This window comes from Triticum dicoccoides, chromosome 1B (genome assembly GCF_002162155.2).
Source record: "Triticum dicoccoides isolate Atlit2015 ecotype Zavitan chromosome 1B, WEW_v2.0, whole genome shotgun sequence".
Lineage (NCBI taxonomy): Eukaryota > Viridiplantae > Streptophyta > Magnoliopsida > Poales > Poaceae > Triticum > Triticum dicoccoides.
In genome coordinates, this window is record NC_041381.1 from 201,768,137 (window position 1) to 201,783,857 (window position 15,721).

Below are 15,721 nucleotides of genomic sequence, written 5' to 3' on the forward strand. Positions count from 1 at the left end.
TTTCGAAGTTTTAAACAATGTTCTGAAATTAATATTAACTAAAAAGATAATACTTCATCAGCATGACGTCATCCTGATGTCAGCAGTTAACCAGCTAGTTGACTGGTCAAGCTGACACCAGGGACCCACCTATCATCGGGGGCTTAGGTTAAACTAATTAATCTAATTAACTTAATTTAACTATTATTATTTATTATTTTTAAATCTCTTTTTTAATTTTGTTTAACAAAAAAGGGGGCGTGGATCCCTGTGGTCAGTCACAGGGCCAGCCATCGGGGCGGGTTAGCGAACGAATGGAGCCCCGGGGCGCCAGACCCGGGCGGCGCCGTGGGGCAGCGGCTGGTCGGCGGGGGAGGCGGCAGGGGCGAGCGGTCAAGGATTTGCGATCCTTGTACGCCATCAAGCCCATTTTGTCATTTCTGAAGGACACGTTCTACAGCGGCAGCTTGGGATCCTCAATTGGCAAGTCAAATCTCATCGACCACGACCACGAGGAGGGCATCCACAAAGGTTCTTCCAAGGTGAAACAACCCATCTGTGACATCAGAGAGCGCACCATGGGTTTGTGCTCGTCCAACTCGAAGGATCCCGTCCATGACATGTGAGGCAACATCCTATCAGCAAATCTTACCTTTTCTAGCTTGCCAACCCGTACCCTTTGTTGTAGTAGTATTTGCCATGCGGTGTTTTAACTGTGCCGTGTTTAATCATTTCAGTTATGCAAAAATGTATTGTTCAATAGGGCTATGTGATGTTTAAGTATGAATTGTCCACTTCAGTTTCACGAATGGCTAGATTTGGTTGTTTATAGTGAGTAGATGCCTTGTTTATGTGTATTTGATTGTTAGGTTGGTTGCAGTGAGCATTTTTCCAGTTATCAAGCAGATGTCTTGTTTATATGTATTTGGTTCTTAGGTTGGTTGCAGTGAGCATTTGTCCAGTTATCAAGCAGATGCCTTGTTTAACTGTATTAGGTTGTTATAAGTTGGTTGCAGTGAGCATTTGTCCAATTTTCAAGCAGATGCCTTGTTTATCTGTATTTGCTTCTTAGGTTGGTTGAAGTGAGCATTTGTCCAGTTTTCATGCATATACACTGTTTATCTGTATTTGCTTGTTAGGTTGGTTGCAGTGAGACTCTATCCAGTTTTCAACGGCTATATTTAGTTGTTATACTGATCATTTATGCCTTGTTTATTTCAGTCATTCACAATGTGATGTTCATTATGTGCAAGTCGGAATTGTGCCGCTTGATTGCATCAATACCAGTTTGAACGGCTATATTTAGTTTCAGTTATGTCTGGTGTAGTTAACACATGCCCTTTATTTCAGTTTTACACATTTATCCAGTGTGATGTTTTAGCATTACTTGTGTTCTATTCATTTTCAATAATACCAGTTTGAATTGCAATATTTGATGGTTGTTAAGTCTGTTGTAGGTAACATTGTCTTCCATTTTATATCTGCTTTAACAGCATGCTAAAACCAACACATTCAGGCTATCATTTGGAGATGATGTTGTTTACCTTTGCTATATTTGTTTGATGTTAAGGTTGTTGTACTTATCATGCCTTTCCACTACTTATGCAGGACAACAACGGGAGTTGCCACCATTTTCCGCTGAGGTTAGTTTTATCCCTCAGCTTGTACTCCCCCCGTCGTTCCATAATGTAGTGCATATAGATCTAGGCCTGGACACTTGTTAGCTTCTAATATTGACTTGTTGCTTGTAGGTACATATGCCCTTGGCAAGGATCCATGCATCGACCCTTTTTGCGTATGGGGCAATGAGATATTCATGAACAAGCATCAAGTGAGGAAACTTGATAAGGATTATTAGCAAAAAGATACGAACGGTGACAAGCAAATTATTTGTTTATGCTCTATCCAACACAATAGTGAGCTGTAGGATGGTAACTACAAACTCTGCAGTCTTCTCCTTTTACTGCCCATAATGAGTTGTTAGACAACAATGTCTGAATCTTTTTCATTCGCAGTGGTTCTCGAAGCAGTTCACTCAAGATTACCTCGCAAAGTAAATGGTTGGTGGACACGCAATGAAGGTTAAAGTATTTCATCCAGACTACAATGAGCATCGAGAAGTCCTAATGAAGAAAGTGAAGGGTGGATGGGCAGCCATCACAAGGGGTTGGCCTAGAGTCTTGCGCGCATTACGCATGGAGGAGGGCACAATATGGGCATTCCGCTTCACCTTCTCCAACAACCAGAATGGCTTTCGCCTCTCTTTACAGTCTTTAGTATAACTGTGGTTCATCATTCTTTACTTGGTGATTTTGTAGTTCTTCAGTATATGTACATGTGCATCGAATTATGCATTCGTGGTTGAACCTATATTTCTAATAAACATGGTTGGATATGAAATAAGTGATTGCCTACTTTCAAATTTAAAACATGTGATTTTTAAATTAGGGATTAATTAGGGATTACACTGCACGCGGTTTGCAAAAGCGAAATATCTGCGATAGACGTGGAGATCGGACACGTTTCTCGAATCCACTACATGTGCGATCAATCTCTACTGCTGCACACACGATCAGCCAAGAAAAAACGTAGCGATTAACAACAACATCGCACACAATTTTTTCTTATTAAATGTTTGTGAAAGTCACCTTATCACACACGCTTCGCAATTATGGACTGTTTATGATGTTGTGCGCATCGCAAATGTTTGGTCATAGAAGAACGCGTGCGATAGGTCTTCATCCGACGCCGGTACGACGGATGAATCGTGCGGGATGTATTCAAGGTTCGCATACAGTCTCATAAGGACAACTGTATGCGCTCTTACATCGAATCGCATACAGTCGAGGAAAAGTAAATGCGTGTGATTGTCTGCTTCTATAATCGTGAACTATTTGTGATGGGTCGCGTATCGTAAACGTAGCACCACAGAATTACGACTGCGATGGCAATACGAGTAAAAACGAGTTGCAAGGATGGAGCGTTTGAGATATTCGAGATATCAGAAACAGTTTTATAGGGACAACTGTATACATCATGGCTTCCCCGACGGTTTTTGGGTCGTGTGGGAAGGATCCCCTTATGGCAGTCACTCACTTGGCGACGGTTCAAAATGTCGTCGCGGAAAGGGGTTCAAAACCGTGTGTATAGCACCTCGTTGTACCAGTGTTACCCTCATCAAGGACATGTACGACAATGTTGTGACAAGTGTTCGAACAAGTGATAGTGACACTGACGACTTCCCGATTAAAATAGGATTTCATTAGGGGTCAGCTTTGAGCCCTTATCTTTTTGCTTTGGTGATGGATGAGGTCACGAGGAGTATACAAGGAGATATACCACGGTGTATGCTCTTTTGCGGATGATGTGGTGCTAGTCGATGATAGTCGGACAAGGGTCGGTAGGAAGTTAGAGTTATGAAGACAAACCTTGAAATCGAACAGTTTTAGATTTAGTAGAACTAAAACCAAGTAAATGAGGTGCACTTTCAGTGCAACTAGGCACGAGGAGGAGGTTGGCCTTGATGGGCAGGTGGTGCCTCCGAAGGACACCTTTCGATATTTGGGGTCAGTGCTGCAGAACGATGGGGAAAGCATCAAATCAAAGCCAGATGGATGAAGTGGCGTCAAGCTTCTGGCATTCTCTGTGACAAGAGAGTGCCCCAAAAGCTAAAAGGCAAGTTCAATAGGAAGGCGGTTCGACCTGCAATGTTGGATGCCGCTAAGTGTTAATCGACTAAAAGGCGACATCTTCAATAGTTAGGTGCGATGAAGATGCGCATGTTAAGGTGGATGTGTGGCCACAAGGAGGGAGCGAGTCCGGAATGGTGATATATGAGATAGAGTTGGGATAGCACGGATTGAAGAGAAGCTTGTCCAACATCATTTGGCATGGTTTGGGCATATTCAGCACAGGCCTCCAGAAGCGTCGGTGCATAGCGGACGGCTAAAGAGAGGTCGGGGTAGACCAAACTTAACATGGGAGGAGTCCGTAAAAAGAGATCGGAAGGACTAGGGTATCACCAAAGAACTTTCCATGGACAAGGGTGCGTGGAAGTTGCTATCCATGTGACAGATCTTATGAGTTTCACCTCTAGTCTACCCCAACTCTGGGACTAAAGACTTCTTTGTTGTTGTTGGGCGCAAGATTTGGGAGAGGAAATGGTAGAGGTTGTTGTTGTCAGGCGCAAGATTTGGGAGAGGAAAGGGTAGAGTGAAGATTGTATGCAACTGGTGGGCAGGTGTTCGCAGCATGTCCACGTAGACACAAACCTAGTCAAATTTTGGGCTGGAATGGATCAAAGTAGACAGCAAAACAGACATCAGTCTGTGTCACCACGTTAGGCCATGATTTTTGTCCATGCAAACAAAGGCAGAAGAAGTGTGCCGACCCATTGGAGGCACAACGAAGCATGCGTCCCCTTCTAGTTTTATTTACAAGCGACAAGCTTGTTTATACGTTGAAAAAAAGACAATGTTACTGCACAAGGACTATTTGTGAGTTATATCTCTCAGTTGACCAATTTGTCATAGAAAGGTTACAGCATCGGCTGGAGACGTAGAACATATAGGTACCCAAATATTAAGACCAACCAAGGCTTCAGGACAGGAAGCACATAACACAAGGGCAACCGAGGGAGGAGTAATATCCATTGCCACTGCGATCATTTCAGCATGTCTTAGCCCACATAGGGCACAATAACGAAACACTGATCCCACATTCTACGGCCACTGCAATACCAAGTTCCCACACAAAATAAGCCATAAACTTCAATTGCAAAAGGAGGGCATCCATACATTAATGCCACGCCAGATTCAAGCAATTTTCTGGGCAATGTCCTTGATAACCTTGTCCATGTCGAGCTCCTTCATCTTTTTGAAGGGCCGTGGCATGTTCTGCATGTCAATTTTCAGCATTAAAAATATTTGGAGTGTCATCAAGCTGTGCAACAAGTTTAGGTTCTCTAAGTTGTTGGCTAGTATGAAACCATCAAACTGGAACAAACCAAGAATTTGGATTATAGTTAGAAAGCTTTCCCAGGAAAATAAGGTTCTTTGTTATCTGATCAGTGTAGTATGGTTCAGAAATTAACCCAGAGACAGTTAAGATTACCAGCAGTGAAATGAACACATCACCACCTTCCTCCCGTATCTCAAGGCATCCACGGCGTGGCTGAAAAAAGACAGAAAGATATGGCAATTCAGCTGTAGATATACACAAAAAGATGCCAATTAAAAGATCAATATACACGAAAAATAGGCCAAAAAAGATGTGGCGAAGTTGATGATTGTCTAGATGAAACACAGTGAAGATACCTTTTCAGGGTTGATTGTCACAGAAACCCCAGGGACAGCACTTTCAAGATCCTCCTTCACCTTTAAAGCTCTTCTCTTGAACTGTTGGCACTGGGTGCTGGAGAGTTCAACAAACAAGCAATCAGTAAGAGGAAAGAACAACCATAACTGCAGAGCTTACTGAGTTTACAGTATTGAGCATACAGACAGCTGGAGAAGTCTTGCAGATTATTTAAATGACCAAGGATATTGAAGTGCATGCTTTGAGTCTAAGGTATGTTCAGATTAAATGTAACCATGTCAGAAATATTTTGAGTATCAAGGTAGAAAACAATGGCTTTTTAGTGGATGATACAGAACAATGGTTGCATCCAGCCAACTACAATTCACTACTCCAGTTTCCTACATAAGTAATCATAAGAAGAGAAATATCTCCAGGAAACAATAAAGAACAGGTTGTTTTGGGTGTAGTTGCCTTATATCAAATTACAGTAATGGAAACAAGATGCAGTTAAAGAGAGCGCGAATGGGGGTATTCTACCACCCTTGTTACTCAGAATCATTTCATCATTATATTGAAATTGGTGTGAAAGAAACAAAAGACTGTTGCCAGAAAGCCACCAAAGGAGAGGACTTTTTAGAACCAGAAAAAGACGATGGCATAACCTTCTTTCGGTACCAACTATTCAACAAGTCAACAAGTGTTGCAAAGATATGATTCTCCAAGCCAGCTTAATGGACGTATTTAATCTAACATGATGTTTGGATAATGGTTAAGATGGCAACTGGCAGAATGAAACTTACATTTTCAGCTGATGTTTCACATTATTAACCACATTTTACAACAGTAACCTAATATATTCCGACTTGTGAATCATATTATATTTATTTACAAATTGGAACCTATTTGATCATGATCATGCACGATACATCCCATTTAAATCACACATCTTGATTTTTGCCATGGTTAACTACAGAGTGAATATGTGATGAAATTCAAGAAGAGTAGAAGTAGTTCCCGTGTGGAACCGTCTGCAAGCAGCAGCATATTTTAATAAAAAAGAAGTGGAAATAACAGATCTGCTGAATATCAGTCCGTTCATCTTACCCCTAAAATCAGTTTCAACCTTTTCCCCATCTAAAGTACGAAATAATAATCTTAAACAACACCTTTTTCATCCATTAATCGTACCGAAAGTCCCGTTAAATCCGACCATAAATCAGTTAAAATCGTCCATAATAATCACAAAAAGCAAAACCTAACTGTCACGTGCACCGGCGCAAGCACTTACCAAGCCTCGACGATGACGCGCTTCCCGCTTTCAGCGCCAGCACCGCTATCATCTACCGCGGCCGCCGCCACCTCCTTCTTGGCATTTTTCTTCACCTTCTGCTTGGCCGCTGCAGGAGGCGACAGTACCGTCTCCACCGCAGACACCTCCTTCTTGGCCTTCTTCCTGCCCTTCTCCCCGGCCGCCGCCGGCGCCGCCACTGCTTCCTCCTTTTTGGGCGGAGCGTCGGCGCCCCGCTTCCCGGCTGCCATGCTCCGGGTCATCCTAGGCGGCATTGCGGGGGCCGCCGCCGTCGCAACCGGGGACTTGCGCTTGGGAGGCATCGCTTGGTTAGTGGATTGTGGTGGGTGTTCGGCTCTTCGGTTTTCGCGGAGGAAAGAGATTGTATCTTATAGAAGAAGATGGTGGAGAATGTGAAAAGGGCGCGCGTGGGAGACAGTTTGCCGCCAATTGGGCAGTAGGGGCGGGAGATGAAGGAACATGGGCCGTTTCCACTCCACAACCCACGGCACGTTCATGTTTTGGCAATGACCACGAGTAGATCTTTCTTTTTTTCGAGCGCACGGACTTGCTTCCATTTTTTTCAAGAAACTTCAAATCTATTCATCTTTTATACAGTAATACAGCTAACACCAAAAATATTAAAAATTGCATCCAAATTTATAGACCACCTAACGACGACTACAAGCACTAAAGCAAGCCGGAGGTGCGCCGCCGTCATCACCCCTCCCTCGCCGGAGCTTGGCACACCTTGTTGTAGTAGACAGTCGGAAGGTCGTCGTGATAAGGCCACATATGACCAACACACCAGAACAACAACCGCCGCCGTTGAAGAGAAGTTTAGATCAAAAGGATCCAACCTCCACACGCCCTCAGACGATGCTAGACGCACAACCGAGACGGGGGCTAGGCGGGGAGAACCTTATTCCATCTTCGACAAGCCGCCATCGTCTCGTCTTTCTGAGCAGGACATAAACCCCAACAAGACTTGAAGAACCACCTAAAAACATAGCCCTTCCACTAGTTTATTTTCGCATCACCTCCAACCACTTTCTCCATGTTGATTTTCATATCTACCGGTTTATTTTTCTCTTCACTCTTTCCTTGCAAATCGGCACTTTCTTAACGTGCAAAAGATCATGGATCTAACTTTCCTAACTTACCCAAAATCAACTGATCTCTCCCATCAATGCAAATTACTTTAGGAAACAAATTACATATTTTAAGGAAACAAATAAGAAATTTTAAAAAAAATAACATGTAAATCATTATGTACCCACTTAATTTGTTATGGAATAGTATCAAAATTATAGAGCATAATGGACATTCAATTTTTTAAGGAAACAAATCCTGAAATCTCTACTATTAAAGGGGAGTTGGAGATGGTACATCTAGCTCTCTGGCCACCGATTGAACGCCCCCTCGTCTCCCCCATCGATTTTCTCTCTTCCCTCATCGATTTATTTTCACCTATCACAAATTTTTGTCACGAACCCGAGGAGCAACCCACCCACCCCTCTCTGCCTCAAGCAATGCATGCACTACCATGAGTCCCGACCCCGCCGCGCCCTAGGGTTAGCCCGCCGCCCACCCTCACATCGCTACCTCCTGCAATGGCTATGAGGGGCGGCCGCGGGAGAGATTGCTCACGCGACATCATGGTGTCTCCCTGTGTCTTCCTCTGGACCGCGCCATACGGATTCTCCCGTGAGACCACACCGCATCGCCGACTCCTCACGCTGACGGCTTGCTCGCTCTAGACCGCCTCTCATCTGCGCCCCCACTGACCTACATTTTTAGAGAAACGGCCGTGACTCGACTTTAAACACCAGGCAACCAAGTAGCACAGACAAAATAGGTAGCACATCAGACATGACATCAACAAAGAAGTTTTAATCGGCCACAACCGGCAACATGGCACGCGGGCCAGCACACAAGAACCCCAAGAGTGGCACAACTAGAAGTCGACGAGGAGCACCAACTACTACAACCTGGCTCGATCTCCACCCAAGATGGTTATCGTCAAAGCACGCACACGGGAGATGAGGAGCTCCACATCCGCCTTGGCGCCCTCTTTAATCAGATATTTCCACTGCTGCAAAAAGATTAAAGTTTGAAAACACAATCAACCACCTTATTAGGGAACACTTGTTCGACTGTAAACTTGTTTCTGGTCGTCCACAGGGTCCAACACATGGCAGAGAAGCCAACCCAAAACAACCTCCTGAACTGCCCAGACAGGGGGGGGGGACACTAGCGCCCTCAGACCAGCAAAGTTAGAAGGAGCCCACGACACATCCAACCAATCCCTAAGACAACTCCAAAACAACTGGGCCTGGGGGCACCGGAACAAATGTGACCTCCCACCACTTTCTCCATGTTGGTTTTCATATCTACCGGTTTATTTTTCTCTTCACTCTTTCCTTGCAAACCGGCACTTTCTTAACATGCAAAAGATCACGGATCTAACTTTCCTAACTTAGGCAAATCAACTGATCTCTCCCATCAATGCAATTTACTTTAGGAAACAAATAACAAATTTTAAGAAGAATAACATGTAAATCATTATGTACCCACTTGATTTGTTATGGAATAGTATCGAAATTATAGAGCATAATGAACATTCAATTTTTTAAGGAAACAAATCCTGAAATCTCTACTATTAAAGGGGAGTTGGAGATGGTACATCTAGCTCTCTGGCCACCGATTGAACGCCCCCTCCTCTCCCCCATCGATTTTTCTCTCTTCCCTCGTCGATTTATTTTCACCTATCACAAATTTTTGTCACGAACCGAGGAGTAGCCCACCCACCCCTGTCTCTGCCTCAAGCAACACATGCACTACCACGAGTCCCGAACCCGCCACACCCTAGGGTTAGCCCGCTGCCCACCCTCACATCTCTACCTCCTGCAATGGCTATGAAGGGCGGTCGCGGGAGAGGTTGCTCACGCGACATCGTGGTGTCTCCCCGTGTCTTCCTCTAGACCGTGCCATACGGATTCTCCCGTGAAACCACACCGCACCACCGACTCCCCACTCCCGCGGCTTGCTCGCTCTAGACCGCCTCTCATCAGCGCCCCCACTGACCTACATTTTTAGAGAGAAGGCCGCAGCCCGACTTTAAATTAATAAAGACACCATGCAACCAAGTAGCACATACAGATAGGTAGCACATCAGACATGACATCAACAAAGAAGTTTTAATCAACCACAACCGACAACATGGCGCGCGGGCCAGCACACAAGAACCCCAAAAAAGGCGCAACTAGAAGTCGACAAGGAGCACCAACTACTGCAACCTGTCTTGATCTCCACCCAAGATGGTTATCGTCGAAGCACGCACACAGGAGATGAGGAGCTCCACAGCCGCCTTGTCGCCCTCACTGGTATACGTCGGTGCTATACAAACGGTTTTTAACCCCTTTCCGCAACGGCATTTAGAACCATCGCCAAGTGAGTGTGGGCGATAGGTGGTCCTTCCCACACGACCCAGAAACCGTCGGGGATAGGGAGCCAAGATGCATATACGGTACTCCTACTCGTTTGTGCTCGCATTACCATCGCAGTCGGTATTCTGTGGTTGTCGGTGTCAAAACCGGTGGATCTCGGGTAGGGGGTCCCGAACTGTGCGTCTAGGCGGATGGTAACAGGAGACGAGGGACACGATGTTTTTACCCAGGTTCGGGCCCTCTTGATGGAGGTAAAACCCTACGTCCTGCTTGATTAATATTGATGATGTGGGTTACAAGAGTAGATTGTAATGCCCCAGATGTAACTTTCCCTATTTGTACTCCAACTCTTGCCGTTTCCGGTGTCAAGTTATATTTATTTCTCGGGTTCGGGTCTTTGTCAACGTGTGTTGTTTTCGTTTTCATGCATCTCATACCATGTCATCATGTGCATTGCATTTGCATACGTGTTCATCTCATGCATTCGAGCATTTTCCCCGTTGTCCGTTTTGCATTCCGGCGCTTCGTTCTCCTCCGGTGGTCATTTCTAGCTTTCTTTCGTGTTTGGGAATTAAACATTTCCGGATTGGACCGAGACTTGCCAAGCGGCCTTGGTTTACTACCGGTAGACCACCTGTCAAGTTTCGTACCTTTTGGACTTCGTTTGATACTCCAACGGTTAACCGAGGGACCGAAAAGGCCTCGTGTGTGTTGCAGCCCAACACCCCCCAAATTTGTTCCAAAACCCACCAAACTCTGCTCCATGTCCTAGATCGTTCGATCACGATCGCGTGGGCGAAAACCGCACCTCATTTGGACTCTCCTAGCTCCACTTATGCCTATATATACACCCCCCTTTCGGATCTCAGATTCCTCCCCGTCCTCCTCCGAAAAAAAAGGAGATCCAACTCCTCCCGCCGCCGCCGGACACAACCGCCGCCGACGGACATGTCCGGCCTCCCCGTCCGCCGCCACGTGTTGGCCTCCTAGTGGCCGCCGCCCGGTCCCCAGTTCGCCGCCGCCCGCGGGCCCGCGAGGCCCGTGCGGGGCCCCCGCGGCCCGATCCGCCGCCGCGCCTTGTTCCGCGCCCCGCCGCCGTCTTCTCCCCGGCCGGCCGCCGCCGCGGGCGCCATCGCTGCCCCAGACGGAGGTCGCCGCCGCCGCGGGCACCTCGCCGCCCGCCGCCCGGCCGCTCCCCGCCGCCGTCCGCCGCCCGGGCGCCGTCGTCGCCGGCCACCGCCTCCTCCTCACGTCGCCGGCCACCGCCTCCTCCCTCGCCATCGGCCACCACGGGCCTCAAAGCCGGCGAGGCCCCGGCGATCCTCGGGCTCTGAGAGCCTCGCCCGATCCAGATCCGGTCGCGTGAACAGTAAACCCTAACCCCCGATTTTTTTCTAAGTCCCGAAAATTTTGATCCAAGTTGCTCTGTTCGAGGTCCTGTAACTTTGCAACCGTAGCTCCGTTTTAGGCATATGATATATCAAAATCTTCGCCTCGACATGTACATCATTTCATCCCATTGCATCATTTGTATTTGAGGTCGTCTTGTTGCCCAAAATGCTATTAGAAGAAGGCTTCATGAGTAGATTGCAGATCCGTTAGTTCATCTTGCACTTTTGTCATTTTTGCTATGTTTAATTCGTGCATGATATGCCTGTGCCCCTTTAGGATGAATTGTTAAGCATTTTGTATTCTTTCCAGAGGTGCCACCCATGCATTTTTAGGATGTGTGTGTTGTCTTGTGCAAGCTTGCGAAGGGAGGTACCTGAGATTGCTGATTTCAGGGACTTAGTGATTTTCACTAAGTTTGGGATATTTTAGTTCATGATGCTATATGTCCAGCTTGTTTCCTAGTGGTCCGTGCCTCTTTTGAGGATGATCAGTAAGGGAATTTTGATATTTATGTTATGCTCTATCCATCTATGTCTTTGTTTTCATATGTGGAGTGCTCTAGGTTGACTCAATCGAGCTCAACTTTTGCTTCGTTGTTAATCTGGGCAGATCGTCAACTCGTTTGCGATTTCGCCGGTGCTATTGTTAGTGATCCATGCATGCTATGCCTTTGTTCTTTCCATGTGTAGCTAGCATATTGTGCCTTCTTGCTGGCTATATGCTTTCCTTGCCATGACTTGCACCGTAGTGAGTGCATCGAGCTCGTTTACATGCCTTCGCGAGTTAAATTTCTGCATGTCTCAGTTTTCACTAAGTCTGAAAACTGATTGTGTTTTAGCTATGTTCGTGTGCCCGTTAATATATTTTGTGATCCCTTTTGGCCCCAGGTCACTTTGGGTGTTTTGTTAAGCTTGTTGAGTAGCTCCATGCCATGTTCTTACTTGTCATGTTCAGGTCATCTATCATGTTGTTTTGCTGCTCCGAAGAGAGCATCGTGATCTGAAATTTCAGGCTAGTGTTAATTTCACTAAGTCTGGAATCTGTTTTGCATATTCATTTCTGCCACGCTTGTTTGAACCTCTTAATGGATGAATTTGCCTATGGCTCAGTGCTAGTGTTTTGTTAACCATCTTGTGTACATCACTGCCATGTATTTTGTTTTCATGTTTGGTGGCTGTAGCATGTTCATTTCGTTGCATTTAGGAGCCTACTTGCTGTATATCGCAGATCGGTTCGTTTCGTAAAACGCTCGCCATTTCCAAACCGTAGCTCCGATTCCAATGATCTTTATACCGTTTTCAAGCGATTCATCCCCTCTATCCAGTGGCACACTTGGTTTTCCAAGTTGATGCCAGGTTCATGCATTTCCTGTCATATCTTGCATTTTGCATCCCGCATCGCATCCCGCATAGCATATCGTCATTTCATTATATTGCTTGGTCTTGCCCGTGGTTGATTGTATCCTTGTTGCTTGTTTGTCTTGTTGGGTAGAGCCGGGAGACGAGTTCGCTACCGAGGAGCCCGTTGAGTTTGCTTGTGAGGATCCAGTCAACTCTGACAACTGTGCAGGCAAGATGATCATACCCTCGAAATCACTACTATCTTTGCTATGCTAGTTTGCTCGCTCTTTTGCTTTGCCACTGCTACGATGCCTACCTTTTGCTTGTCAGCCTCCCAATTGCCATGTTGAACCTCTAACCCACCATTGTCCTAGCAAACCGTTGATTGGCTATGTTACCGCTTTGCTCAGCCCTTCTTATAGCGTTGTTAGTTGCAGGTGAAGATTGGAGCCGTTCCTTGTTGGAACATTTATTTTACTTGTTGGGATATCATTATATTGCTATGTTGTCTTAATGCATCTATATACTTGGTAAAGGGTGGAAGGCTTGGCCTCTCGCCTAGTGTTTTGTTCCACTCTTGCCGCCCTAGTTTCCGTCATATCGGTGTTATGTTCCCGGATTGTTGCGTCCCTTACGCGGTTGGGTTATAATGGGAACCCCTTGATATTTCGTCTTGATTAAAGCTTGTCCAGCAATGCCCAACCTTGGTTTTACCATTTGCCACCTAGCCTTTTCTTTCCCTTGGGTTCTGCAGACTCAAAGGTCATCTTATTTTACCCCCACCGGGCCAGTGCTCCTCTGAGTGTTGGTCCACCTGTCAGCTACCGGTGGCCACCAGGGGCAACTCTGGGCTGGCCTACCCGTACCTAGGACAATCTGAGTGTGCCCTGAGAAAGAGATATGTGCAGCTCCTATCGGGATTTGTCGGCACATTCGGGCGGTGTTGCTGGTCTTGTTTTAACCTGTCGAAGTGTCTTGAGTTACCGAGATACCGAGTCTGATCGGAACGTCTTGGGAGGAGGTCTATTCCTTTGTTGACCGTGAGAGCTTGTCATGGGCTAAGTTGGGACTCCCCTGCAGGGATTGAACTTTCGAAAGCCGTGCCCGCGGTTATGGGCAGATGGGAATTTGTTAATGTCCGGTTGTAGATTACTTGAACTAAACTTAATTAAAATGAATCAACCGTGTGTGTTACCGTGATGGCCCCTTCTCGGCGGAGTCTGGGAAGTGGACACGGTGTTGGAGTTATGCTTGCGCAGGATGTTCCTTTAGCTTCTCGCTCGTGCTTCGCCTTCTCTTCTCGCTCTCTTTTGCGTATAAGTTAGCCACCACATATGCTAGTCGCTTGCTGCAGCTCCACCTATATTTGCCTTATCCATTCCTATGAGCTTAAATAGTTTTGATCGCGAGGGTGCGAGATTGCTGAGTCCCTGTGGCTCACAGATACTATAACTCCAGATGCAGGTCCAGGTGTTTTCGCTCCAGGTGACGAGTACGAGCTCAAGTGGGAGTTCGACGAGGACTCTCAGTGTTATTATGTTTCCTTTCCCGATGATCAATAGTGGTGCCTAGTTGGGGATCGATTCAGGGCCTTGTCGCACGTTGGGTTCTTTTCTATTTTGGCGCCGTAGTCGGGCCATGAGTGTTTGTTTGATGGATGTTATTTATGTACTCTGATGTGACATGGCGAGTGTAAGCCAACTATGTTATCTCCCCCTTTATTATGTATTACATGGGATGTTGTAATGATTGCCTGACTTGCGACATTGCTTTCAATGCGGTTATGTCTCTAAGTCGTGCCTCGACACGTGGGAGCTATAGCTGCATCGAGGGCGTTACATAGATCTACCACGAGATCAAGGAGGCTAAACCCTAGAAGCTAGCCTATGGTATGATTGTTGTTCGTCCTACAGACTAAGGCCATCCGGTTTATATAGACACCGGAGAGGGCTAGGGTTACACAGAGTCGGTTACAAAGGTAGGAGATCTACATATCCGTATCGCCAAGCTTGCCTTCCACGCCAAGGAAAGTCCCATCCGGACACGGGACGAAGTCTTCAATCTTGTATCTTCATAGTCTTGGAGTCCGGCCGATGATGATAGTTCGGCTATCCGGACACCCCCTAGTCCGGGACTCCCTCAGTAGCCCCTGAACTAGGCTTCAATGACGGCGTGTCTGGCGCGCATGTTGTCTTCGACATTGCAAGGCGGGTTCCTCCTCCGAATAATTTATAAAAGATTGTGAACACCAGGATAGTGTCCAGCTCTGCAAAATAAATTCCACATACACCCGTAGAGAGAATAATATTACACAAGTTCAATCTGCTGACGTATTTTGTGGCGTAATGTCACACCACTACCAAGCCTTCAAATTGTTTTTATTGTTCCATCTCAGCGCGTTTAGCTAGGCGGTTTCCTTGGCACGTCTTGTCGAAGCAGAGATCGTGTTCCCCTTATTCCGGGATTCCCATCAATACGGACATGGGTAACCCAACCGCGCCATCAATCGCGACGCTTGGGGGATAAGCGAGTTTTACCAGGCTGCTGGGGACGCGTGTTTCCGTCCGCCCATATAAGGGGATAAAGATCCAACCTTTTTACCTGCGCCTTCTTCCTCCTTGGCTTATCCATCTCTGCGAACTCGAGCTCTAGCGCCCAAGCCCGCACATCTCACCTCAACCTTCTCCAAACATGTCCGGAGCGGGAGGCAAGTGGATGGCCTCCTCCGTCACGGAGGGGCATATCCAGAAGATGCACAGCGCCGGATACTTGTCCAGCGACATCGCGCATCGGCTCCCCGACGAGGGAGAGCTCATCCCCACCCCTAGGCCCCATGAGAGGGTAGTATTCCTTCCCCATTTCCTCCGCGGACTGGGCTTCCCACTTCATCCCTTTGTCCGGGGGCTCATGTTCTACTACGGCCTAGATTTCCATGATCTGGCCCCGAATTTTATCCTCAACATCTTGGCATTTGT

At 46.6% G+C, this 15,721-nt stretch overlaps 1 protein-coding gene across 1 annotated transcript; it reads right to left on the reverse strand.

The window, feature by feature from the left end:
• Positions 1-4,476: 4,476 nt before the first annotated feature.
• LOC119303730 (selenoprotein H-like) lies at positions 4,477-6,952 on the reverse strand. Its single transcript, XM_037580870.1, has 4 exons — positions 6,566-6,952; positions 5,295-5,391; positions 5,092-5,151; positions 4,477-4,874 (listed from the first exon to the last, which is right to left on the reverse strand). Exons 1-4 carry the CDS (start codon positions 6,886-6,888, stop codon positions 4,794-4,796), a joined length of 561 nt encoding a protein of 186 aa, XP_037436767.1. The 5' UTR covers positions 6,889-6,952; the 3' UTR covers positions 4,477-4,793.
• Positions 6,953-15,721: the final 8,769 nt, after the last annotated feature.

Excerpts from the sequence above, each read along its gene's own strand:
- LOC119303730 (XM_037580870.1), bottom strand. The coding sequence starts at position 6,888 with ATGCCTCCCAAGCGCAAGTCCCCGGTTGCGACGGCGGCGGCCCCCGCA. Across the intron at positions 5,392-6,565 it reads CGCGTCATCGTCGAGGCTTG|CACCCAGTGCCAACAGTTCA; the intron begins GTAAGTGCTTGC and ends TGAACTCTCCAG. Across the intron at positions 4,875-5,091 it reads ATGTGTTCATTTCACTGCTG|AACATGCCACGGCCCTTCAA; the intron begins GTAATCTTAACT and ends ATTGACATGCAG.